The sequence below is a fragment of the Mus caroli genome, unplaced genomic scaffold (genome assembly GCF_978045245.1).
Source record: "Mus caroli unplaced genomic scaffold, Mus_caroli_1 scaffold_2, whole genome shotgun sequence".
In the NCBI taxonomy this organism is placed as follows: Eukaryota; Metazoa; Chordata; class Mammalia; order Rodentia; family Muridae; genus Mus; species Mus caroli.
The window spans coordinates 109,022,767-109,049,757 of NW_028227257.1; the positions used below are offsets into that span (position 1 = coordinate 109,022,767).

The following is a 26,991-nucleotide window of genomic DNA, read 5'->3' on the forward strand; positions in this document are numbered from 1 at the left end:
TGATGCGTGTGGCTGCACGCTCGTGTTCCTCTCACACATATGGATAATACGGAGATTATCATGGAGCAAAAGTGGTTAGAGAGTGGGTGTAATAGCACCATGGCCTAGAGATCACTGGGAGTCGCTCATGAAGCCAAAGGGCACAGAGAGAACTGCCCTCATGAAATCTCGCTTCCTCACAGTCACCCTTCTATTCTTTACATTTCTGAACAGAATTTCAAGTTTTAGAAACCTCGGGGTTTGGGGTAGCGTTCAAGACGTGCAAACTTGCTTGGGTGTTCTCAGAGTCTATCAGCAGAAGGAGGCTATGGCAGATGGCGACTGATTATCTTAAAGAAAGGAGACCCAGTTGAAAGATGTTTGTAAACCTTCGGTCTGTAAAGATTTCAAGTACTTTTTGGCTCAAAGGTGAATCTCATTTGTTTATTTACTCCTTAAAGATTTTTTTTTTCCTGAATAAGAAAAGGTGAAACAATAGATGCCCAGAAATACTGCTGTAATTCCCCAGAACAAACATCCATCAGAATTGGGGCCAGCCTCCTCGCCAGCGGCAGACATAAACTATCTAAATAATGAAATGCATTAGGCTAGGAGGAAAAAGTTCATTGTCTGTTATTTTGCACATAGTTCTCCTGGTATAGTTGTTGGGGGCTGATCTGGTTTTCAAAGGAGCCTGTTCATGCAAATTCATAGTCTGCCCAAACTGACCTTCGCGTCCCGATAGCTAAAATCCAATGTCACTTTGAATTCCACTCTTCTTCGATGTTGCTTTTTTTTTTTTTTTAATGTAGCTGGAATTAATGTAGTGAATATGTAATGAAATGCATTATCTTGCATGGAGATTTATCAGATTTTCCGACTGAATGCTGTGCTTTGCAAGGACTAGCTGGAGTTCACCTGCATGTTGGTGTGGCGTGTGGCTCTTTTTTGTAAAGAGTTAAGTCGTATACAAAAAGGGGGAACAAAGGTCAGCGCCCAGCCACCACTTGAATGTGAGATTTTTCTTTTTATTCCCCTTGATGTATACGAGGCTCTGTGTTATTAGTCTTAATGATGGAAAATTGTAGTGTTGATACAAATCTTTTTTTCAAAGTAGTAGGCGGGAGCTCCATTTGTTAGTAAGTTTTTTTGTGGCTAAAAGCCACGGACAGTACATTTATGTAGCAGTAAAAGGCCTGGATGCTCTTTCCATAGCAGAGCTAATTATTCCTACTGTGACCTTACTGATCTAGCCTGTTCCCAGCACATCTCATCTGCACGCTTGCTCCTCTGTGTGGATGGTGTCAGGGAATATGAAAAACCCTATAATGAAACCATTTTCATGATGGAGAAAGGCTACTGGAGTCGTACTTGCTACAAAGAGGCTCAATTATATGAGTAATTGTGATAATTTTCTACATTCATAGCCTTCAATGGGGAAAAAAGAATGAGAGCCACAAAGGAAAATTACTTTAACAAGAAAGTACAGAGAGTAAAAATGGAAGAAGAGACAAAAAAAAGGGGAAAAAATAACCAGAAAAAAAAGTTTAAAAAATAGATCTGGAGGGAGGACTAGCAAGGCAGGGAGAACAACAGAAGCTCGAAAGCCCATGTGCAGCTGTGTTGTACAATTAAATTGAATTTTTTTTTTCTGCAGTTGATGAATGTGACTACTGCAAATGTGCCTCTGTAGTTAGCTATCATTTGTTGTTCCGTGACAGGAAAAGGATAATTACCTCTCAGAGAGAATCAAAGGCTGACATGCCCTTTAGACACAGCCATGAATGCAGAACTCCACAGAATGCCTGAATAAGAATCCAGTGTTCTCTGCCCCCTTCGACTGAAGAATAAATTTTGTTAAAATGCAAGAGCGCCACCAGTAAATTTGTTGAACCCTAGGTGTTCAAAAATATGAGGTGCATCTATCGACTCATCCCATTTGCAAAAATAAAACTGCATTTTGAATTCATTTCTATTATATTCGTGGACAGTAAGATAGTGAGATATGCATTAAATTTCTTTTCCCAGTAGGGGTCTGATTCAACATTTCCTATGAAAGAACAGAGAGACACTATCCTTTTTTCCCAGGCTAGTTAGCCTATAATTTAAAACTGTCAAAAACACAATTTTGTTCAAAGTCTTCAATAAAAGCTTCTTAGATATAACCCAAAGAGATTTTACTAAAGTTTGATTCAGACACGGTTACAATATTTTTAAAGCCATAAATGCATTTAACTGATATTTTACTGCCTTTTTTCTTAAAGTATTTGAAGGCGTACTCAGAGAAAAAGGCAGCATCTTTTCAAGGTGACTAAGCTTTCCATCCTTTGGGCAAACGGGATGTATTCAAAGGCTCGAGCGCAGATTAATGAGAACAGCACTTTAAAAAGGACTGGCCGATCATCTTTAACAAAATGTGTTACTTTTAAATGAAAACACATATTCTGCATGTCTACTTCAAAACATTTAGGGTAAAAAAAAAAAAAAAAAAAAAAAAAAAAGATCTGAAAGTGGGAAACAGATTACAAAGAAAAGTCTTGAATTCAGAAAATACACTCATACTCTAGGAGCAAGCGCTGAAAAACTCCGGAAAAGTAAATAATGTTTTACAGAAAAAATGACCCAGAGGAAAGGGGACACAGGGCAGCCTCTCAGGCTGGTTCTTAATCTTAGTTCACACCTCTGATCTCTGCATCACAGGAATGCTGCCTGCCCTTCATTCCTTTATAGACTGGGATTTGTTTCTCTCTCTCTCTCTCTCTCTCTCTCTCTCTCTCTCTCTCTCTCTCTCTCTCTCTTCTCACTATCCAAGGGCTGGGACCATCAGCTCCTTCTTAGGTACCTTCTTTCACATTTGAATAAAAGAACATCACAGACCAACATGTCAAGCTAAAACAAAAGCATCCATATGAATGTTGCTCACTGCTCCAGGAAGTTTCCTAGCTGACCCTCGTCAAAATTCACTTTTTTTTTAAAGCCATTTTTTTTTTCAACCCAGGGAACAATATTGCAGCCCGGCAGTTCACATGCTGATATCAGACTGAATGACGGCTGTGAATCATAAAACATGTCATTAGCTTTACACCAAGCCACCAATAACCTTTGCGCCATCCGCTGACCCTTCTTTCTCGACGGTGCAAGGCTTACCTGATTGTGTTTCCAATTACAGAGAAGGGGGCCCCAGCTCTGCAGGCTGCAATCGCTTCGTCTCTACACCTCCTGGCAACCTCCACTAACTTTTTACCACTTTCATCCACATTGCCCACCAGAAAGGTTTCAGAGGTGTCTCCATGGTAGCCATTGTAATAGACCTAAACACAGGCACACATTTTAAGGTATGTCCTTTCCTGGAATCCTAGTCTCCTAAAGTCTATATCCTGTTTGTTTACGTTTTCAGTAAATTTATTACCTTCTCAGAGTTGGCTCACATATTAATTAAGAACCACCGTTCTGAAATGTAAAAGCTGAAACCATGTGATTCTGCAACATCTAAGAACACACCGATGACCGGCTCGGTTCCCTCGGCTTTGGGATTAGCAATGCTATTGTAACGTTCTGATCCCATGGTTTATTTCTGAGAAAGCAAAAACCACACTTGGAAAAATTAGTTACTAAATACATTCACCTACAATTACCACAGTAGGTCTAGAAAATTAAGTATTTAGCATAGGAAAACATGTCCTCGGTGTCATGAGCATTTGCCCGCTCTTTTATTTATCAGCTTAGAAATGACACACAATGACAAGAAGGAACAAGGCCGACACGTCAGCACTATAACGTGAGCAGGAGAATTTCATGCTAAGAATTGAAGTGGCTAGATGCAGAAAGGAAATAGGTTATAAAAATTCTCCGTCTAAGAGTGGAATCCGAATCAAATGTTCCAGAAAGCATGATGGTAACCAGAAACACTCCATGTGGATTTTTAAAGAATTAGAACATATCAAAGCAGGCTGAGGGGTAAAGCCACAGAAAGACCATTTTATCAGTCTTTGATGACGCAGAAGTGCCATGTGCTCTTGAACCAGCTCAGGCTCATCGTGAACGTCCAATGATTAGCAACAGCAGAGAACACGTAGGAGGCAGAGGAGGCGGGATGACTTGATCCTTGGACATGGCGTAGCATTTACTATTTTGCATAAATTTATCTCATCTAGCTATCTTCACAGTGCTCCTCTTCCTAAGGTGGAACGCAGAGACTATGAGAAGATCTATTTATTTAGGCTCTGTCTGAATTAATGTCACACCCATACACTGTCACACAATGAAGAGCTTGCTCTCCTGGGCAGCAAGAAGACCACACCAAAAGGCTTCACAGAGATCGCTGGCTTCTAAGTCAGGAAACGGAGGCATAGACACACAACGCCTTTAGGTTCCAGACACACAGGGTACAGAGGTACACAGGGTACAGAGGTACACAGGGTACAGAGGCACACAGGGTACAGAGGCACACAGGGTACAGAGGCACACAGGGTACAGAGGCACACAGGGTACAGAGGCACACAGGGTACAGAGGCACACAGGGTACAGAGTCACACAGGGTACAGAGGCACACAGGGCACAGAGGCACACAGGGTACAGAGGCACACAGGGTACAGAGGCACACAGGGTACAGAGGCACACAGAGTACAGAGGTACACAGGGTACAGAGATATACCCCAACCAGTCTGAGAGACTGATGGCTTCTTAACCCCCACAGTCCAGTCACGCTTGCTAACAGATTCCCACTTATATTCCCTTACAGAAAAACGTAAGCTTCTGTCATACACAAGAATTTATAATTGTAAGTTTGTTAATGTAAGTGTAGTTATTCAAGAAATTTTGTAGCTGCATGTTTGTAAGTAAAATGTATGATTTAAATTCATTGAAGTTGCTCTTTCATATTACCTTAAAATTAAAAATATAAAGACATTATTGTGTGTGTGTGTGTGTGTGTGTGTGTGTGTGTGTGTGCTAAAAGACAACTTGCAGGAGTCAATTCCCCCTCCAACATGTGGGCTCAGGAATTGAACTCAGGTTGTCAATTTTGGCAGCAAGCACCTTTACTCACTGATCCATTTCATCAGCCCTGCTCATATTACTTTTTCAATAGCTCTTAAGATAACTATTTGAAGGATTCAATACATATATGGAACACTGCAGGTTGTGTGTTTCTGGGGATTAAACCCAGGGTTTTGCACATGCTTGGCAGGAAGAAGACACGTTTGAATTGCTGGAACAATCACCTATAACTATAATTTGTCCCCACAAACCATCCGTATACTTCATTTAACAAGTATTAACTGAACAACTACTATGACCACCACATTTTCATTTAAAAAAAAATTAACTTTCAAGAGAAAAGGCAAACCATTTTCTTGGGGTCCATATTAGACTAGAGAACCATAAAGTGCAATGGGTATTTCCAGACAAAAAGGACAGGAGCTAAAAATACACTTCTTCAGTTAATAAAATATTTTCATAAGAAATATAATTTTTTGATACTGGCCAATATGTCCTTTAGACTCCTTTACATTTCTAGATACTAGAAAGCATCTCAAGTGAGTTTAAGAACTGTTGGAATGATTTCAGCTTCAGACATGAAATTCTCTATTAAAAGCCTTCAGGAAACCCAGGAAGGGCTAAAGCACTCTCCCTGGGCCTGTTAGGAACAGCATGGGACACTCCCCACTTCATTTGAGCAGCAATATTTTATTAGTGGGCTATTAAGCTAGGTAATAAATGTGATCCCTAAAGTCAGGTTCCTTCCGAGATGAAAATGGATCACAAGAGAGACTTTATTTCAGGTGCACTTCATAAAGCACTTCTTACACAAGTCTGAGTTGCAAAGATCCCAAAGGATATGTGGAGTGACGCTCAAGCATTCTGAGACACAGTGATATGGGGAGTGATGTGGGTAAGGACTGTTTGGCTGCTCCTGTGCACAGATTGAAAAAAAAGAAGTCTGACTTAAATAACCAGGTCTACGGAGGCCGGTTTCTAGCCTGTGTGTTCCCACTGCCGCCCAACATTCGGTCTGGATATAAAATAACTATTAGTAAAAATATTTCCTCACTAATAGAGAATGTATTTATTTTAACTGATGCCCATCTCCCAGAGTCCCAGTCATATGTTGACATTTTATTTATCTAAAAGTTACTAATTAATCATAGATGCACAGATTTCATTTATCCTTTGGGCAGTTCAAGAGGTGCCATTACAGACAATCTGAAACCCGGTGAGTACGGACAGTCCAAGTCTGGGGATGGTGAGAGGCTCAGAAATAAAAAAAAAAAAAAAAAAATGTTTGCAGCTTGTAAAATCTGCGGTCCTTAAGTTGCATCGAGTAGGCTTGTTGTTATTTAAAAAGAAAGGCCATCAACCATCTGGGGAAAACTTAAATGCAGACAGAAGAAAACCATTCTGCCTGTGTGCTTTTGAGCTCAGGCCTCTCTACACCAGAGATGGAACACAACGCTACCTTCGGGGATTTTAATAAATCCAGGGAACACGGCTAGCAAAAAAGGCGCTGTCCAAATAGACTGACACGCAGGCCAATGTAGCCCCTAATGACAGAGTAAGATAATGACAGGCCCCACTCAAAATCAGCAGGAAGAGGAAGATCAATCTTGGCAGAGTGAGGGAAAATGCTGGCTTTCTCCGTGTTAGCTCATCTCATACATATCTAGCTTCAGCAGCTGCCTAGTGCCGTGGCGCTCTGCATTAACTACACAGTGGATCAATAACAATTACACCTTCTCAAAACCGTGACACATAGCAGGATTGGGCTGACATTTCACTTAGGCCAACATTGATCTCAGTGCATCTGATTCCAGCCCGAAATTCAAGTCAGGCCTGGGTTTCCTTGGAATAAACACAGAGTTAAAGACAAAAAAGGAAACCAGCTGCTTGTGTCCGGGGCTGGGGGTAAACAGCACCCCCCGAGCGAGCGAGCGAGCAAGAGAGCATAGCTCACATTTTCAAGACACTCTCCTTCCTGTTGCTACTAGCAATTCTGAAGTTGATCAAAGATGATTTTTTTATATGATTTCCTCACCGTGACATCAATGTTGATAATATCTCCATCCTGAAGAGGTCGGCTGAAACATAAACAGAGAGAAAATGGTGATAGACAAATCTCAATAAAGAGAACCGTGAACATAAACACCCAAGGACCACTACTGCACAGCCAATGAGCTGCAAGGATAATCCTTAGCGAGGCAGGGATGGATGGACTAACCGGATCTGACCCTGGCCTTACGTTAATCGCGCCGTATTTTATAGGAAATACATGAAACAAATATAGCTGCCTTAAGATTTGATGATTCCTTTAAAAGATATACTTTCTAATTACCTTAAGTTTGTAAACAGCCAAAACAATAGCTGTCAATAAAAATTTACCTCCATTACCATATGGTGAGAATTGAACAAGGTAAAAGAAAGAGGCGATGTGCAAATATCTTCGTGGCTCACACACTGCTTTAAGAAATATCAAATGGTAGTGGTATAGCCAGGAAGAAGTAAAATACCTCAAAATCTGTGTTTCATCATAATCAGTTTCAGAAGTGTGCGTGCAGGTAGGTTTCAATTGAACCACGGTGCTTTTCAGGACGTGCTATGGATCTTAGTTTCCAAAGGGGCAATACATCATTGAAAAATGAATACCTGTCAGGGATGCCATGACAGAGCACATTGTTTACAGAGGTGCAAACAGATTTTGGAAAGCGTCCATAGCCCAGAGGTGAGGGATATGCGTCATGCCTGATGATTTCCTGATGAACAAGAGCATCTATCTCTTCAGTTGTCATGTCAACCTGAAACAGGAAATAAAGTGTGCAGCAACAGTTGAAGACATTTCCTTTACCTACTGACTATGCCCACAACAACGGCACTGCCAAGGTGAGACTATATAACCACGATGGATTCAGAGGATAACATTAATTACTCGTGACCTCACCACCACCCTCAACCAAGCTCTTTTGAGTATAGGATGGTGCTATATACCATTAGGGAATAGGGCAAGTCCGATTGATCCTTTGGGTATATGGTGGTGTTATATGCATACCATTAGGGAATAGAGAGAGTCGTAAATGGTGAGTCCTTGTTAGCCTGATCTCAACAATCCATCTCTCATCAATTCCTTCCTGTTCCTCAAGGGTCAGAGCTCTGGCTAACAGGAGCATACAAATAAGTGTAGCAGCAGAATGCTGGCCCAGAGGAGCCAGAAAGGAAGGTTTACTCACACCTTTGTATCTTGATGAAATAGTGCATGGGCGAGCTTTGCAGCAACAGCAGAGAGGCGATGGACCGTCATTTTAAAAACTTAGTCTCCGACATCTTTTATAGAGATTTTATTTTCAATAAGTTTGATTTCTTTCATGCGTAGATAAATGTTTTTTAATGTTCCCTGTACTAGAAAAGACCCAATTATTTTCCAACCAAGATAACTGAGATTGGGGGGTCTTGTTTTGTTTTTGCTTTGCATTGTTGGAGGTTGATCCTGGGGCCTCCCCTATGCGAGGCAAATGTTCTGCTGTTGAACTATATACCCTGAGCTCAGAAACTGAGTTTCATAAGCACATGAAGAATATTCCCATAAAACCGCACCACAATAAAATTCTATACCAAAGTAGTTGCTAATGACTTCCTCTGTGATTTCCTGTGCTATTTTATATTCACCTTACGCTTGGTTATGTTGCTATAACAGGTTGGTTACACAGACGACAAGTAAGCAAATTCACCCTTGAGCTCCCACTTTGAAACTACATTTATATTTTCTTTATGAACTATAGATGGCAGGATGTTTTGGGCTATTCTGAAAGAAATGATTTTATATATATATATATATATATATATATATATATATATATATATATGTATCATAGATAGATAGATAGATAGATAGACAGACAGATAGATAGATCTTGCCATATTATTGAGGTTTTGTGGACCAGGCCTAGCCTTTCTTTGAAGGACACTTACAAGAAAAGAAGAGGCAAACTACAGGGTAGGACCACTTCAGCACATGGAGGCAGTGATGTGGGAAACAGAAGCAGAAAGCTGGCAGAGGCAAGGTGTCAAAGCCAAAGTCCTCTGCCATAGATCCCCTTGGATAGGCTGAGTCAGCCAATTGTCTCTAGAACCCTGCCAGTTACGATCAAATTTAGAAGTTTACATTATTTCTTGAGTAAACACATAGTAAAATCCCCTTTTCCCATCTTAAGGCTTTACTTTTTAAAAAATTAAATTATTAACAGATGAGTGCAAGAGGGGAGCTAAGGAAACGGAAGAGGAAGTCCATATGTAAGTCATGCTGAGGCTTGGTAAGACACCACCTTTAAGCTCTTCCCAGCCAGGAGGAGGACGTGCCGCGCCAGCCGACAAGCCTCACGAAGCCCTTGAATCTGATCTTCATCCTTCACTTCTATGCTGTCTCCCCAGTCTGGTACAATGCCTGTCGTCACGTAGTCTGGCTTCTTTATGCGCTTGAGGAAAAGGGATTGAAAACGGAGATCAGAACCCAGCACGCGACAATGGCATCATTTTTTTCAGACACAGCCTCCCACTTCATGGAGTCCTGCCCTTCCTGCCGAACCACCGACCTCCAAAGCCAGCACAACAGCCCCTCCAGGCTACCCCCAGTTCCTTCCCCTGCCCTTTTGAACTTAACATGGCCTGGTAGCGCTGCTCTGGATGGTCTGTTAACCTCACCAGGCTTTGAGTCAGTCGGGTTCGGCTGAGGCAGATTTCTGGTCAAAACAAATAGCAGTTTTCTGTTCTTCACTGTGCACGAGCCCCTTAGGAGCATGGCCCACAGATGAAAAGGCGCCAAGTTCCCAATCTACACAATGGCAACTTAAGAAGCACTCTCATCTCCTTCGTACCATAATAAGATGTATGCAAGGGACAGCTCTCAACACCCTCTGCCAATAAGTCCACGTAGAAGTGTGTCAAGTCCGTGGGATTCTATCTCCCACACACATTCTTAAAGTAGGTAACATGACAACTGAGCACCAGAGGTCAAAACAAAACAGTTTGTCTTTTTTGATGTCTTCTCCTAGGGCAATAAAACCACCTAGAATGTGTCCATCTTTTAAATTTTTATTTATTTATTTTATGTATATGAGTATACTGTAGCTGTACAGATGGTTGTGAGCCATCATGTGGTTCCTGGGAATTGAACTCAGGACCTCTGGAAGAGCAGTCTGTGCTCTTACCCACTGAGCCAACTCTTCAGCCCGAAGGTTTCCATCTTTAATCAAGAAGCAACAAAGAGTCTTCTCCTAACCCAACATCACACATCCAACCCGATCTCTCCTGTGGCTGGTTCTCCTGCACTGAAACCTGCTGGTGGTAACACTCTTATACATAGCTCCTGTCTGCACTAAGGTCTGCAGCCCTTCCTGGGCCATTTGTAGCAACACTGCTGACCATAACACAGTAAGGTCACAGTTGGGCCAGGAGCCATACTCGGCCCTGCAGGGCTGAGGTTGGGGCTCTTGTGTTTGTGAAGTGTGCCAGACCAGACCTTAGGATCTCCTCTTATTCCACGATCAGAAGGGATTTTCTCTACCCACTTATTTGGCTTTTTTGTTTGGTTTGTTTGTTTGTTTGTTGAGACAGGGTTTCTCTGTGTAGCCCTGGTAGTCCTAGAACTTGCTCTGTAGACCAGGTTGGCTTCAAACTCAGAGACTTGCCTGCCTCTGCCTCACAAGTACTGGGACACATGCCCAGCTCGTTTGTTTTTGAGACTAGGTCTCTCACTGAACCTGGAGCTCACACAGAGCCAACAGCTCCATGGATCCTCCTGTGTCCCCCTCCCCATTCTCAGCACTAGAATTAGAAGCATACACCACTAGGGTCTATGTGGGCACTGGGGATCTGAGCTCCGGCTCTTAACTCTGGTGTGGCAAACACTTACTGATTAAGTGATCTCTCCATCAAGAGAGGGGCTTTTTTTATTCTGGGACTAGAATGGCCTGGCTTGCCCCAGCTGAGCCCTGCAGGGGCTACAGTCACCTGTGATCACCCAGCTGCTCCCATGGGTCACCAAGCCTCCTCCCAGCAAGCTTATGTTCTCATTGCTGCTCTGGGCTCAGCTTTGGTTACAACCATGGGCTGCGGTGGTGCTCGGTTGTCTCTGAAACTGGCTAAAATGCAAACCACAACACACTTCCTTTACCTACGGGTGTGTGTGTGTGTGTGTGTGTATGCAGGTATGGAATCAAATATGTATTCACATGTGTAGAGGTGTGGAGACCACCAGACAATATCTGATGTCTTCCTTAATTACTCTCCACCTTATTTTTTGAGACAGGGCCTCTCACTGAATCTGGAGCTTACTGATTTGACCAGACTGTCTGGCCAAGGATCCTTAGGGATCTATCTGTCCCTGACTCCCCTGCCCAGATCTGAGATTACAAGCATGTTACAGTCCTGGTCTTTGTCGTTGTTGTTGTTTTACATGCACCCTGGGAGTAAATGCAGGACCTCATGTTTACAGAGCAAGTACTTTACTGTCCAAGACAAATCCCCAGGCCAAGCCCTACCCTACAGATTTCTTTTTGGTTTTACAAAAAAAAAAAAAAAAAAAGTGTCAATGTGTTGAAAGTGTCATTATGACTAATACCAAATGCTGGCTCTTTCTATGATGATCAGACCTAAGCCAAGCTAGGACTTTGAGCTTTTTTTGTTTCTCAACCCTTTACAAAAATGGACTGCTCCACTTTGGGAAGAACACTCAGAGTGATTCATTATAGAAGTGGAAAAGGAAGAAAGCAGGTGATTTTCGTGGCAAGTCTATATTTCTTTTATGATATTTCTTCCTCATAAACGATCCCTTCCACCTCCTTTGCCTTGCATTTTCAAAGACAGAGAGATTGTACTCCCACAATACTGAAACCTTTGAAGGGGATCAAGAATGTTCTAGCTTTTATTTAATATATTCTAAAAAAAATTATTCAAAGAACATAGTAACGTAGAAATGTAAGGGCTTAAAAACATTCAGTGTTAGTTTCCATGAATCTCTCTTAAATCAACCCAATTTTACAGTCATTTTCAAAAAAAAATTGTGAACTATATACACATAGTTTTAATTTCATGCTAGAAGTCTAACATAAAAAAAAGTCATGATCAAAAGTTGAAGTTCTAAATAAGCTAAACAGTTGTTTTCCCAGACTTCATTTTTGCCTTAATTGATATTCTCAAACTACAGTATGCTAAAATAAAATGTCTCCCGTCACAATTTGAAATTAAAAAAAAAAAAAACAACACGTCTTAAATTCGTGATTCAAATGTGCTTGCACAGTCCACCTGTGCTTGCTAGTCAGAGTGGCAGCCTGCAGCAGCCTGCAGCAGCCGGACAGTACCTTGGGGACAGGATGTGCGGGAGAGACGGCAGCCGGCGAAACCACACTGTGGGAGATATCCCTTTGTCTCCAGAAAAAGAAATGTCTTCTTTGTTGACTGCCTGACCGCTTGTGTAAGTAGATATGATTGAGTGGCGAAGACAGAATTCTCTGACAACCTGTGAGCAGAAATAGAGTATTTCATGTTAGGAAGAAAGAAAGGACCTTAACAGGATTGCCCTAGAAGGTGTTGCTGCCTATTAGATCATTAGTCTCGTTCTCTATTGACTCAAAAAAGAAAGCCCCCCCAAAGAAACAGGGACAGTAGTGTTCTGGGCTCTGGTACAACAGTAGCACACCATATTGACTAACTAGCACTGTTTACATAAATTTCTGACGATAGGAAGCTTTACTCTAATAGGAAATAAACATACTGAAGATCTGCCCCACAGCGGGTGTGGAAAAGAACAATTTCTGCTGCGGGGCCTTGTGTGACGATGTCCAGGTAACCCCAGAATTCAGGGCACTACTTTGGCGGCTCTATACTCTTTAAAACTATTTTCCTTTCAAAAGCCACAGACAAATTGCCAGCTGCACTTTTGGCCTCCGTGGGATTGCGACTGTGTGTTAAGTTATTGCGCGTGAAGGCATAATACTGAAATTCATTGCAACGAATGCTCAAGTTGGTTCAAATAGCAAGTGTAAGTATAACCAAAGAAAATGAACATAGGAATTTAAAGGTCTTTATTAAAATATTAAAAGCACGTCTTTCAACTCAGCAATTTATCTCTTCAAATGTCCCATGGATAATACAATTGGAAATGATAAATGTACAGCACCAAACGCTTACTTAGGAACTATTTGGACAAAAAAATCGTGAAGTAGCCTGATTCCAAATGGGATGTATTAACAGGGGATGGGCTAAACATCTAATACAGTCTATCTACCCAACAGAAAATTCTGGGGCCATTAGGAAGAACAAGGCTCACCATGGCAGTACACACCCATAACTCTAGCACTTGAGAAGCAGAGGCAGTAGTGTCAGTTTAAGGTCATCCTGAGCTACATGGGACCCTGACTCAGAGGAGTAGAAAAAGGAGGAGGCGCTAAATGGGCTCTGGGCATTGATTGGCAGGGCCACAAGGCAGTGTTATGTTATGGGAAAGCACAGGCCGAACAACGTCCACAGGAAGCCTGTTAGGTGCAGGCGAGAGTAGGCATGGTCGAGATGCACTGTCCACATGTAAGAAATTCATAAAGAATAAATTAAAACATCATGTTCAAAGAGAAAACCCATTAGTGTAAAAGAAGCTGACACAGTTATTTATATAAGCGTGTAGATGTCCATACACTTCCAAAGTCAATATTCATCGGTAGTGTGCGATAGGGCAAGAGGTAAGAAGACTTTTTGATTCATTTTAATTTCTTCCCTATGGTGAGCTTTTAAAAGCTATCTACTTCTCCATAAATACATAAATGAAAAAATATCCACTTTCATTGCTATTACAGTAAAAGTAATAGTTGAGAAAAATCCCTCACTGGCCACAGCTTACAGTTGTGAAGGAGAGCCGGCAAACTGCACGCCTCTGTTTTTATACAGCTTAATATCTAAAAATAAATGTTTTATATTTATAAGTGGTTGGGAAAAAAATCAGAAGAAATAGGATCTTACAAGATAAAATTGTGTGGAATTCAAGTTCCACACCTCCCCTCAGTCATTTACAACTGGTCATGGCCGTTTCTAAGCTAAGGCAGACCTGGTTAGCCATGACAAAGACATATGGACAAAAACAAACAAACAAACAAATGATCAAATGATTGTCATCTGGTGTCTGGAGGGTGGAGTGTCCTCCAGAAAGCAGAAGCTGCGACTTCTGGGTGGCTATCTCAATCCCTGTACTTGCTGGGTCTCTCTGTGTCCCAGTGTGTGAGAAGGAACCGGAACAGGAACTGTGGAAGTATGCCATGCTTAGCAGACGCCTAACAAACAACAGTTTCTTCATGGACATTGGAAAAGTAAAATGTGGGGGCTGCTCTTCCAGGGGACCTGGGTTCAATATCCAGCACACGTGGCAGCTCACAACTGTCTGTAGCTCCAGTTCCAGGGGATATGACACCCTCACACAGACATACATGTGGGCAAAACACCAATGCACATAAAATAAAAATAAATAAAACCCGTAAAGTAGAATGTCATAAAAATTGAAGCTCCTTTCAGAGCTTTACTACTAACCACCATGTCAGCGACTGAGCAAGGAGTTTTGCATCTGCTGGCTCATCAGTCGTCACAAGGGCCCTATGGGCTCAGAGCTGTACTGTATTCATTTTTAACTCACTTTTTCCTTTAACTTTCATGTATTTGGATGGTTTGCTTGCAGCACCTGACACAGTGCCTGCAGAAGCCAGAGGCGTCTGCATCCCTTGAAACTGGAGTTACAGAGGGATGTGAGCTGCCACGTGGATGCTAGGGATTGAACCCAGGTCCTCTGGAAGAGCAGCCAGTGCTCTTACCTGCTGAGCCATCTCTCCAGCCACTGTTACTACATTTTATAGGGGAAAATACCAAGTGTAAAGCAAGATATGCAGGAAGGACCAAGGCCAAGGAAAACTCCCCAAGCCCCTCTCTCTGAGTTTTTTTCAATAAAATTAGCTAATATATGGAAACATCCAGAAAAATGGAGAAGATACCACCGAATTGTGTTCACTAATAATCTTTTTTTCCAGAGTGTGTTAATGGGCTTCCCAGCCCCCCTTCCCTGAGCACGCATGCTTCAGTGAGGCAGTTGGGCATGCTGTTATATACAGTAGAAAGTCTGGAGACTAGAATCAATCTATGATTCTGTCCCCCTAGTTGTCCCCTTACAAAGGCCAACATACAAAGTGCAGTCTTCCCATCCTGAGGAGAGTGCATGCTATGATGACTGCTAAAAGCATCCATATCAACAAAGGTGCAGCCAGATGCACATGCCTTTGATCCCAGTGCTCAGGAGACAGAAGTAGGTAGGCAGGAGAGTTCGAGGCCAGCCTGGCCTACAGAGCCCGCCTCAGGACTAAATAAAGAAACTCTGCCTCAAAATAAATAGATGGATGGATGGATAGGTAGATAGATAGAAACAGAGAGATAGACAGACTGATAAATGATAGAAAAAAGAAGCAGAGAGGCTCAGATTTAGCAACCACCTTTTGATGACGCTTACTGCCAGCATTCAGTTTATCACACAGTGCCTCTTACAGTTCCTGCCCGTTTAAAGATGAGGAGATACCCACCTCTCATAATCAATAACCAGGCCCCCTCCAGCTCCTCACTTCCAAGCCTGGGCCTGCAGCCACCACACTACCCTTTAACAGCATGCAGTGGCCCTCAAAGTCCACGTATGCCTGGCCCAAAACCACAACTTTTTCAGGGTTTGGATTTTGAAGAATGTTCTGTTTGTTTGTTTAATCTTGAAAAACATATCCTGTGCTCAATTAACATTTAGACGTTTTTTTCATGGAAATTCTTAGAGGAATTCCCCTCTAATTGAAAAGGTACATTTCATACCTTTGAAGTAATCCAGATCTGAGTCACCCAAGCTTCTGAGGCCCACTTTCTAACCATTAAGGGGAATTAGTGTGTTCTTGCTCCCATCAGGTAAGGTGTTAGGTAAGACAACAGACTTGGAAACTGTAGCGATCATTCATTCTCCCTCTACACCCCCCCACCCCCCCACCCCACCCCCACCAACACACACACTCTTTTTTTTTTTTTGGTTTTTCGAGACAGGGTTTCTCTGTGTAGCCCTGACTGTCCTGGAACTCACTTTGTAGACCAGGCTGGCCTCGAACTCAGAAATCTGCCTGCCTCTGCCTCCCGAGTGCTGGGATTAAAGGCGTGCACCACCACACCCAGCCTGCCCTGCTCTTTAACATGTCCTCCTTGGGGGCATCCAAATCTAGTCTCTCACTCCACACTCAATGTGTTTATGCCTCCACTCTCCGTGCCAAATCCTAAATCCAGGAAACACACTGGTCCTCTCCAGTCCCGTGAGGGAGGCAGATGTTAAGCAGATCAACAGCTGGCAGGAGGGATGGAAACCAGGCTGGAGACACCGGGGCGTGGGTGACAACTGCCTAGCAAGGGCAGGGGCAGGGAACAGACCACAGAGTCTTCCCATGCCATCGCCTTACTGAGCTCATCCCAGAAGTTAAGAGAGATGGCCTCAGCATTGGCCTTCTTCACTCAGCAGAACCTGCTTCACTGTCATGCTGCAGCCAGACAGCAGGTGAGTGATAGAGACTCAGATCAATTTTATCACACAGAGGATTTTCCCTCCGGTATGGCTGATTAGAGAAGAGAGGCCATTTCTATCAATATTATCAAGTTCAAGTACATAGGCATTACAGGGGAATTTTTTTTCTATGCACTTACACGTGAATTATGAAAGCATCAGGTCTCTACCGGGAGGCCTGGGTAAGGCTTTGGAGGCATTCCCTTTCTGGTTAACAGTGTGGTCAATGTATCCATCCTGCCAAATGACAGGCTCACTGTCAGAAAGACGCAAGCACATCCCCCACCCCTGCCCCCAGCAACTGGACAGGTGAGCATTAAGAGCAGTAGGAGCCCAGCCTGGACACAGTCAATCTGCTGACAACAGTTCTAAGCAACTCTACTTCCACCTTTATAGTTGAAGTAAAATGTTTTCTTTCAGGTCAATAAAAGTACCGCATACGTGTTATCACAAAGTAACGTGATAGTGAAATACCATTATGTATTTATTCCATGAACTATTCACTGCTGACCAGGAAAAAAAAATAGTGTTTTCACAGATGAAATAGATGAGTTTCACTCCTGGTACCCTAGAAGATAATGATGTCACCCTGAACAAGGTAGCCAGGAGGGGATCATGAGCTATGCTTATTATAATTTTTGTGTGTGTGTGTTTTGTTTTTCTGTTTTCCAGACAGGGTTTCTCTGTGAAGTCCTAGCTATCCTGGAACTCACTCTGTAGACCAGGCTAGCTTCAAACTCAGGGACATCTGCCTGTGCTGGGATGAAGGGGTGCAGTGCCATGCTTGGCTTTTTGCACTTAGAATTTTTGAATTCTGAATTTTGAATATTCAAGCTATTACTGACTTGATTATGATGGAGATGGAAGATGGCACTTTGGGCAAGAATGCTCGTATTAACAGGCAAGAAGCAGGTGTCTATAAGTCTCAGAGTGCAGCTTCGACTCTGATAGAATTTTTGTGACACTGAAAGTCATTTTTACGATCACCCTCAATAACAGTGAATATTCTACTGTCTATAACAATGTGTGGGTTTACTGCCTGTGCAAGAGACCCTACAGCTTTTCTGCTGGGTGATCAGCAGTAACAACACCCTGATCAAGTTAGCAAAAGCAACTCCTTGCTGCTCGGGGGCCCCCTGGTCTGAGGCTTTTGATGGCTCCCACTGGTGTGTCCTAAACGCCACCTAGGCCCACTTGCCCCTGTGGTAATTAAAGTTGCAAACTGTGCGGGCTCAGTGTCTCCTGAAATTGCTCTGTGTCCTCTGGATTCCACTGTGCATGCTTCGTATTGTAAACTTACATGTGGGATATAAATCTAGGTATGTGCTTAAGTATTTTCATATTTGATGGTAACATCAATTTCTAAACATCGCCTTTTAATTCCTTTTATAGATTGGGTCTGGAAGGTGGAGCTTCAGAACTCGGCATGCTGGAGGAGGGCTGTGTCTTCCACGCCTGATGTCGCTGCACACAGTCTGCCCTGTATTCATTGGCCTTTTACCCAGGGTCCATTTTAATTGTTATCTGCTCATGCATTCTATACCACATAATGAAGCGCTTCCATTTCACCCACTGTGCCCTGGGGTTTTATGTGTATCTTTTCTAATGACCCTTTATTAAGCTGATTTTACCCTTGAAAATGTGAGTTTTGCTTTTGGTCAACAAGTATTTTTAAGGGGAAGTCTGAGTGAACTTTCAAAGGGGCCTCTAAAGTGCTTATTATTTTAAACACTTGTAAAACTGAACAAAGTACGATTGTACTCTAGTGTGGCTGCCGACACCTACATTTCTCATAATATACTCCTAGACCAGGCTTTCACCCAGCAGCAGCAGGCCATCAGTCCTCATTTAGGCTTCCTTCAGAAGGATCAAACATCTGGGTAGAAAACAACACAATAAGGTAGGCTGGTATGACTTTACATTAGCTAACAATGTCAATCAGCAGTAATATAGAATTGAAAAGACGCCCTGTAAAATATCTCGTTGAACATATTTCTTCATAATGATCAGCAAATGCCAAAGTCTAGTAACAAAACTATTATTTATAGCATATTAACATCTAATTGATTTTACAAATGGAGGCAATTATTTTGGATGAAGGGAGGACTGTCTGCCACATTTAAATGATTTATGATTACCAAGACAGAAAACAACAATGTTTTACTAATCCATTTTCAACTGTGGCTCTTCCACCCATTGATAATTTTAATTCTAACCAAATGATTTGTTTAAATAATACATTAACTTCAACTTTTTTTTTTTTTAAGGCAACTTACTTTGTGTCTGCAATCGGACAGGGTTTGGTTTTTAATGTTCAAAAATGTTGCATCCTCCAGTGGGCTTAGAAAAGACCCTACCCTAGGAACACGTATTGAAGTGTGGATTTAGAACCACAGAAAGATCGCACTTTCATGAACTCCAACCGATTACTCCAAGCAGGAGCCGGAGCCCCCACAGAGCATCACGTGCGTGAAGTCCAAGAGAACACTGCAGAGGCCTCCGTCTCCAGTCTCTTGACCTAAAACATCAACTGTCTGCTTGAAAGGTTTCATAACTCATACAAACGTTGCCAAAGAGAAATTAAACAGCGTGAGTCACTCACTACGATGCTTTTGCAATCTAGGACTAGGATGTACTGGTTTGAAAAGGAAGTGAGGGAAAATGGTGGGTTCCTTCCCATTTCAAGGCAACTATAAAGCAGAGGAGAAGCTCATATTTCACAAGAAACAACCTGTGCATTTGTTGAAGGGAAAACACATCCACGCACATTGAGGGATTGCCCCGGGCTGATGCAGATACTGATTGGGCAAAGCTGAAGGACAAGGGCTCTTGGAACTAAACAAAAGCAAATTCATCCTGTTGACAGATGCTGCTTACATCAAAGTACCAAGGAACTCTCCCGGCTCCCAATTTTTAAAAACAATTAGTACCTTTCTACAAGCCACACATTGAAGACAAAGTTAAGTTTTTTAATCAGCCATAATAAACATTATTAAATCTGTTCTCAGAGAGTTTCAGCTCAGCTAGGAACTGTTTTAGTGTGTTTTTAGCTCTGGGCCTTGCCAAACAGTGGTTTATTCATTGCCATGGACATGTCTGGGAAGGCGAGCTGGGCATGCCATCAGCCCCTTCCTTCCAGGGGTTAACTGCTCTGGCTGCCAAATAAAATACAGAGCGAGCCATGTAATTATGGAGACAGTCAAAGGGCAGGCTCTATTTTGAAATCTATTTGCACAGACAAGGTCTTCCAATTGAACTTACAGGAAACAAGCTGGTAAAGAACCCCCTTCCCCAGATGCCGTCCACACTTTTTCTCCACTTCAGGAAGTCGTGGATATGGACACCATCCACCACCGCTTCCTGCATCTCAAGCTAAGATGCCCTTGTGGAGAGAAGAGCGGTCTGTTTCACAAACCTAGAAGGATCATGGGGGTGGGGGCAGCTAATTAACAGCGCTTGGAGTCGGTCTCTAAATGGTAAAGCTACAGTGTTTGTTAAACATTTCTAAAGAGGGCACAGGCCCAGTTGGTATGCAGGTGTGGGGAGAAACAGCTCATTTTCCTAAAGTCGAAAAGAAAGCACAGAGTTGAGTGTAACAGAGACTGCTACAAGGACTTGTAGGAAATAAGGATTCTACCTGACATCCCACAGGACCATCCTGGCAGTTATTTGTAGATAAAACTATTGACTGCAGTCATGAAGATTCCACAGGAGGGAAAGGACACATGTCAACTCTCGAGTGACAGAATTGGGAAGACTTACTTTTATCCTGGCTGCTTATACTCTAAGGTCTGTGAGGACAAGTTGTCTGAACAATAAAATAGGGTTGGCTGCCATTACTGATACAATGAGTGGCCTGATGAAGGCAAGGCAGACAATAATCTGTGGAGGTCAGCGCCATCACCCAGGCCCGGGAGCCCTGGCTCTAGAGAAGACAAACTAAAAAAGTCAGTCGCATGTAGAACATTTCTGAGGAAAGGATGACTTGGGTGCCTGGGCACCCAAGTTCAATAATAACGATCAAGAATGGTTCCCAGGTCAAAGCAAAGAGGACTCTGTGCAAGGCTCCCTCAGACGTTAGCTCGGTGCAACATCCTCCCTCCTTTTAAAAACTGTATGAACAGCAACTGACATAGCATAACACCACTGACCAGCTCAGAAAAAATTCAGGAAAAGGCTTCAATTTGCTTCTTTAGAAAAATCAAATTTGAGGATGGAGAGACTGCTCAATGGTTAAGAGCACTGGCTGCTCTTCCTGAGGACCTGAGTTCAATTCCCAGCAACAACTCAGTGATTCACAGCTGTCTGTAGCTCCAGTCCCAGGCTGACACCCTCTTCTGACTTCCCTGTGCATCAGGTACTCACATAGTACACAGATAGACAAGCAAACAAAATACCATAAGCATAAAAAAATCAATTTGATAATGGGATTATTCACGAGTAGCTACCACCAGGACCTAAGGATCTATACTTAGACAACAAGCACCTTCCTACTCTAGGGAAACAGACACACCCTCCACCTATACTACACATACAGATCAATAAACACTTGCACTTACTAATGGAGACCCGTGTTGGTGGGCTATGGGGTGTGTGTGTGTGTGTGTGTGTGTGTGTCTGTGTGTGTGTCTGTGTGTGACTTTTAGGCTAGCTTAATCACAGCTAAGGGAAGAATGCCAAAGATTTTGGCAAAAACTAGATGTCTATCATTTGGCAGATCAGGGGAAGTAACTTAGCAATGATCCATTTCTATAGGGAAATACAACACTGCATGCAATGAAAAGATAAAAAATATTTACTTCATGTTGAAATCTCAGCTCATCTTATATAGACTACAGATCAGAAAATACCGAGTTACAAGGAAATAGTGTATGCCGAGCAAAGCCATTGTCTCTCAGCTGAAGTTTAGAGAAAAGAAGCTTTTTCGCAGTTCAACAATACGTACACTCAGGCCACTTCTTGGACAAAGAAATACTGTACCCTTCTAGGGAGGAATAAAGGGGCTGTTTATTAGAGCCTTGTTAAAATGTAATAATTCATTCCAGTTGAGCCCTGTGAAAAATGTCATCAAAATATCATTTTCTTTGCCAGATTTTCTGGATGCCGTAGTATCATTTAAATACAGCTGAGTGAGTGAGTGAGTGAGAGAGAGAGAGAGAGAGAGAGAGAGAGAGAGAGGGGCTCTGACCAGAGTGGAAAAAGGAAAAAGCAAGTGAGCTGTCAGAGTAGTATAGGAGCATTTCACACAGGCCTGGGACCCAGGGAGCACATACCTCTGAGCCAGCCAGAACATCTGGCAGCTTTCAGCTCTCTGCAGTCCAGAGGAACATTCCTGTTACCTCACACACCTCGGCTCAAGAGGAGGGTGATAGGACAATTTTATACTAAAGCACACAAATAGGAACCAGAAAGGGCAATTTCACAGAAATCACACATGGAATTCAATTTTAGAGAATGGCCATACAAAAACATCATGAGTTTAAAAAAAATAAGATAGTAAGAAAGTCCTTTAATTTTTTTTAAACACTATTCATAAATACAGCTGTCATGTAAAATACTACTTAAAGTGCTAGTCATTTTGGGTTAAAATACCTAATAACAGAAGATGTGGGGACTTCCAGCAAAGGTACAGCTTTGATAAGAATATTTTTAAATTGTATTAAAGCATTTGATAAGAACATAATTTTAGTTTCTCATTTTATAACAATGTCAACTGCATTCTACCTTTGGATTCCTTCCTTCCTTCCTTCCTTCCTTCCTTCCTTCCTTCCTTCCTTCCTTCCTTCCTCCCTCCCTCCCTCCCTCCCTCCCTCCCTCCCTTCCTTCCTTCTTGATACACTATGTAAAGTTATTATTGTACAAGCAAGTGATTGTTCTAAAATAACTTGGACCTTAGCAATATCAGCACACACAAAAATCCCCCCTAACTCCCCATCTGAATTCATGCTTAATGCATCTTCACTATACAACACCAAATGAAAGAAAACATTGGAATGGGAATCTTTGACAGTCTTAGGAATCGTCTCTGCTGTAATCCACGGCAGGAGGCATGGCGGGAAAGGGTGTCAATAGCCACAGCCCAAAATGGAAAAGCCAAAGCCTGAGAGAACCCTATCCAGGCTTCCATGGCCAAGACTAAACAGACTCAAGACAACAGACGCCAAGATCACACATCAAGGAGCTCACTTCAACAAACAAACAAACAAAAACAAAGAGAAATTATATAAAAGCCTTTTTCAGTGCAAGGAACAATATGCAATTTTTCTCAAGATGGCTTTGAATTTGGTATAGCTACATTGCCACAGGTAATTTTTATCTTCCATTCAACTGGGTAGACTCAGTTGACCATATGAATAAAGACACATTTGACAGTTTTATGCACTAATATAAAAAATTAACTGTAGTCTGCTTCCAACCTAAGTGTAGCTACTGCTGCCGCCGCTTCTTCCTCTTCCCCCTCCTCCTCTTCCTCCTCCTCTTTTCTTCTTTCTTCTTCCTCTTTTTCTTTTAAAAGATGTTTTAAAACAATGTCGATTCTGTTTTAAAAGCTAAAAATTAAAACCAATAAAATGTACACTCCTTATTTATATGTGGCTGGGTACTTCTCACATCTGGAAATAACACTTGAGAACTTCTGCTGGAAATGTTGGAGATATTGCTCACATTTAGTGGAATGATAAATTCATCATGTCTTTTTTTAGATTAATATTTAATATTAATATTCCCACAGACCTGAAATATCTGATATATAAAATATCTGAAAAATATTTACTGTCTAATATTATATGTATTGAACACTTTTTGAGGTTTATATTATATGTATTGAACACTTTTTGAGGTTTAATTCCACCAGAATGTCAAAAGGAAAACCAACTCCCAACATAACAGCCAATTTGTGGCTCAAAAGAGGAAAGCAGTGTAAAAATTAATGTGTTATGGTTTACTATAAATGTGTCTTGGGGTGGTCTTCTAAAAGAAGTGTCTTTCTAGCCAGGCAGTGGTGGCACACACCTTTAATCCCAACACTTGGGAGGCAGAGGCAGGAGGATTTCTGAGTTCGAGGCCAACCTGAGTTCCAGGACAGCCAGGACTGCACAGAGAAACTCTGCCTTGAAAAAACAAAAAACCCCCCAAAAAAACCACAACCAAACAAAAAAGTGTCTTTTTAATTTTATATGAGTGCTCTTTTTTTAAAGATTAATTTATTTTATGTATATGAGTACACCGTAGCTGTTGGATCTTATTACAGATGGTTGTGAGCCACCATGTGGTTGCTGGGAATTGAACCCAGGACCTCTGGAAGAGCAGTCAGTGCTCTTAACTGCTGAGCCATCTCTCCAGGCCTCTTTCTTTTTTTAATGGAGCACCTCACAATTTTCTGTGTCACCCTTGTACAAAGGTCATACTAACCTCTGCTCATTCCGATTTTACTGTTTGCAGCTGAAGTGAGCACAGCTCTTGGATTCTTGTCGGAACTGACTCCCTTCCCTTGAGCACTCATCGGTTTACTTGGACAGGCTAAATTCCTTTCCTCGTTTGATCGGAATGGATCTTCCTCAGCAGGTTGCTATGGTAACTGTGCGATGACAGACAGAAAGAAGCAAAGGATAAACCCTCAGTTTGAAAAATATGCTTTGGGATGAGCAAGTGATTTACAAAGGGTTCTGAGATCCTAGGTGGGGCCCCAGAGCTGCTGCTTAAAGCAAGAACCTAAAGCACCCTGCCCCTCCCAGCATCACAGTGGGGCCACCTTGACCATCAAAGCTGACTACAGATGTACCAAGACCTTAGGCAGCATGAAGACTTGAACTCACGAGGAAGACTCATGCAGTTTAGTGTTGACGTTTTTCGGGTTAATCCTTGCTGATTTGGTGGTCCATGGCAGGGTCTGTGTAAGATCTTTTCTTCCGAGTGTAGGTGGAAAAGACCCTCCCTCTTTTCAAGCCTCAGTACCTTCTAAACATAGTGTATAGAAACACTCTTACTTTGTGCACGGGGTGGGCGGAGAGATTTCCTGCCAGGGAAAGCTCCTGTCTGCAGAGAATATTCCCCTGGGAAGCTCACCATCACGGTCTTAACACTTACATCAGATGCTATTTCCAATTTTATTTAATTAATTTTTTCTTTCTTATGCTGAGGATTGAGCCTAGAGCTTTTGCACTGCAGGTTATCGCTCCGCCATGCGCACACCCCAGTCTAGAACGCTGCTATTTATAGCCCATTACTAAACTGTATCCAGTCAATGTAGTGCTTAACCCTGAGCACTTACATTGTCCTTGGTAACCTCATTTGTAAGAACTCAAATATATTTGTTTTGGTGTACGATCTGCTTAACAAAAACCCCTAGATCTCTCCAAAGCCTATTGTTTAAAATATACCAAGAAGTCTTTGCATAAAATTCCTGTTTATTAAACAGGGATACAGGAAGAACTTATTTACATTTCAAGGACGAGCAACACACATCATTTATGACAAAAAAGGCAAGCACTCCATAAGAAATGCTCAATCACTGTCAATCATGAACACTAAAATATACATAAACCAAAGCACGCGCTGTGAACTGTATTAAATTCAGCTCAACACAGAATTACCAACAGAACAAACAAAACAACAAATAATTATCAGTGACTCACAGACCTATTTACACAACACACAAAATAACTTGGAAAAGTGTAACCATGGAAACCTGATAGCCTAACTCTGGTGCCTTCAAATTCTGCATTTACTTAAAACGCCATGCAAAGGATGCCCTTACACACTGTAAATGTTTCAAGGGCTGTCAAAGCTGATCTTTGTTATCAGATCATTCATCAAAATAGTTTCCACAGTAAATTAGTTGTCTTGAAAATTATTCGAACACCGTTTAATAAAACTATGATAAAAAATGTCAGCCAGTTTTTCCCAAAAAAATTCAGAAGTGTTATTTCCATAATCACTGATTAGCAACTGAAAACCCTCAACTACTTGCAACAAATCCCATAATAGTCGAGTGATATTAAAACACACTTTGACACACTGTTGCATGCCATCACCACCCCACCTGCTCTTGGGAGAGCGAGAGAAGGAACGGTTTTGGCCGGGTCAGTAAGTGCTGTTCACTAACGATTACCATTTGGATAACAGAGTTTGATGCGATAGCCACTCCCATTGTCTTACGTCTTTATGATGTAATGTCTAAAGCACTACATCACAGCTCACCAGCTCCCACGCTGAGGATGCAAGGCTCAGTGTGTACGCCGTTATATAGATGAGCAATGGGTGTTGTTTGACATGACTGAAATGGGTCAACAGTATTATCCTCGACACATTAATCATCCAGACAGCCAGAAGGCGGAGGGGGGAAACTAAAACTAGAGAATCTATTCACACAAGTGACACTGGCTATTGGCGGGTTATCTAGGATGTGGTTAAGGAGAAGGAAGAGGTACAGACTCTAAACACATGTTTCATTATTAATTCAGAAACCCTAGCTCTATTTCCAGAATTCAAGTGAACACCCACAGAGACAGATTGCTGAGACACTGTATTGTAATTTAAAAAAAAAAAAAAGGCATTTGATGAAAATCTGTGTCAAGCAAAGACCTTTTACATTCAAGAAGAACAAGTACATTTTGAGGAACAGGGTTCCAAGTGAGACTGAGTCCCCGGGGGGTAGGGTGAGGGCCCTGGAATGTACAGAGGGAACCAGACAGAGACACACAGGCTCAGAGTCCTCACCTTGGACAATATAACCCCACCTGCATCTGTTTAGGGGTCCTGGGAAGTGGAGAAGAGACAGGGGAGGAGACGAAATGCAGGTGTTCTAGGATCATCTGACCTAGCCCTGAGTCAAAACAAGTACCCGAGGAGGGGCAAAGAAAGTCTGATTATGAAGTTTCACATAGCAGCCCTGGTCTCTTTTCCTTCCACCTCATGCTGACCTTGGTACTGGCTGATGTAGGATGGGTTTGGCCTACAAAGCTAGTGACCGGGCCAGGGCACTACCCTCGAAGATAATCATTCCCCTAACTTGTTCCACAGGAGGAATGGAAGTGTTCCCAGTCATTTCTCTCCACAGAGCCCTCTGGTAGGGACTGTGACAACTCAAAGAAAACACTGTCTACACACTATTTGATTCTTTGTGTTTGTTTTTCTTTGCTTTCTTTTTCTTTATTTATTTTTACTTTTTTTCCCTCCTCTGTACACAGTCTGTATTATGGTGTTGGATCCCTTGGAACTGGAGTTACAGGCAGGTGTGAACTGCCATATGGTTGCTGGGAATTGAACCCAGGGCCCCTGGAAGAGCAGCTGGTGCTCTTAACCATTGAGCCATCCTCTCTCCAGCCACTGTTTCTCTTTTCTAGCTGGGTTTGAGTTGGCCATCTTCTTCCTATCATATTTTACATTTTATGTGCTTATGATTTTATTAAGCATCTATTCTG

The 26,991-nt window shown here is 42.2% G+C and overlaps 1 protein-coding gene across 7 annotated transcripts in view; it reads right to left on the reverse strand.

The window, feature by feature from the left end:
* Metap1d (methionyl aminopeptidase type 1D, mitochondrial) overlaps window positions 1–26,991 on the reverse strand; it is a 76,335-nt gene that overhangs the window by 6,485 nt on the left and 42,859 nt on the right. For 3 of the 7 annotated variants that reach the window (XM_021149781.2, XM_085834787.1, XM_085834788.1), the window contains 6 exons: window positions 23,981–24,146; window positions 12,324–12,481; window positions 9,291–9,440; window positions 7,621–7,769; window positions 7,013–7,055; window positions 3,127–3,290 (listed from right to left, as the gene is read on the reverse strand). In XM_021149781.2, the coding sequence (XP_021005440.1) occupies window positions 3,127–3,290; window positions 7,013–7,055; window positions 7,621–7,769; window positions 9,291–9,440; window positions 12,324–12,481; window positions 23,981–24,071 (755 nt within the window). In that variant the 5' untranslated portion in view covers window positions 24,072–24,146. Of the gene's footprint in view, window positions 1–3,126; window positions 3,291–7,012; window positions 7,056–7,620; window positions 7,770–8,200; window positions 8,293–9,290; window positions 9,441–12,323; window positions 12,482–18,355; window positions 18,435–23,980; window positions 24,147–26,991 lie in introns of those variants that run through there. The other 4 variants (XM_021149790.2, XM_029474213.1, XM_029474214.2 and 1 more) reach the window with 3 other exon arrangements.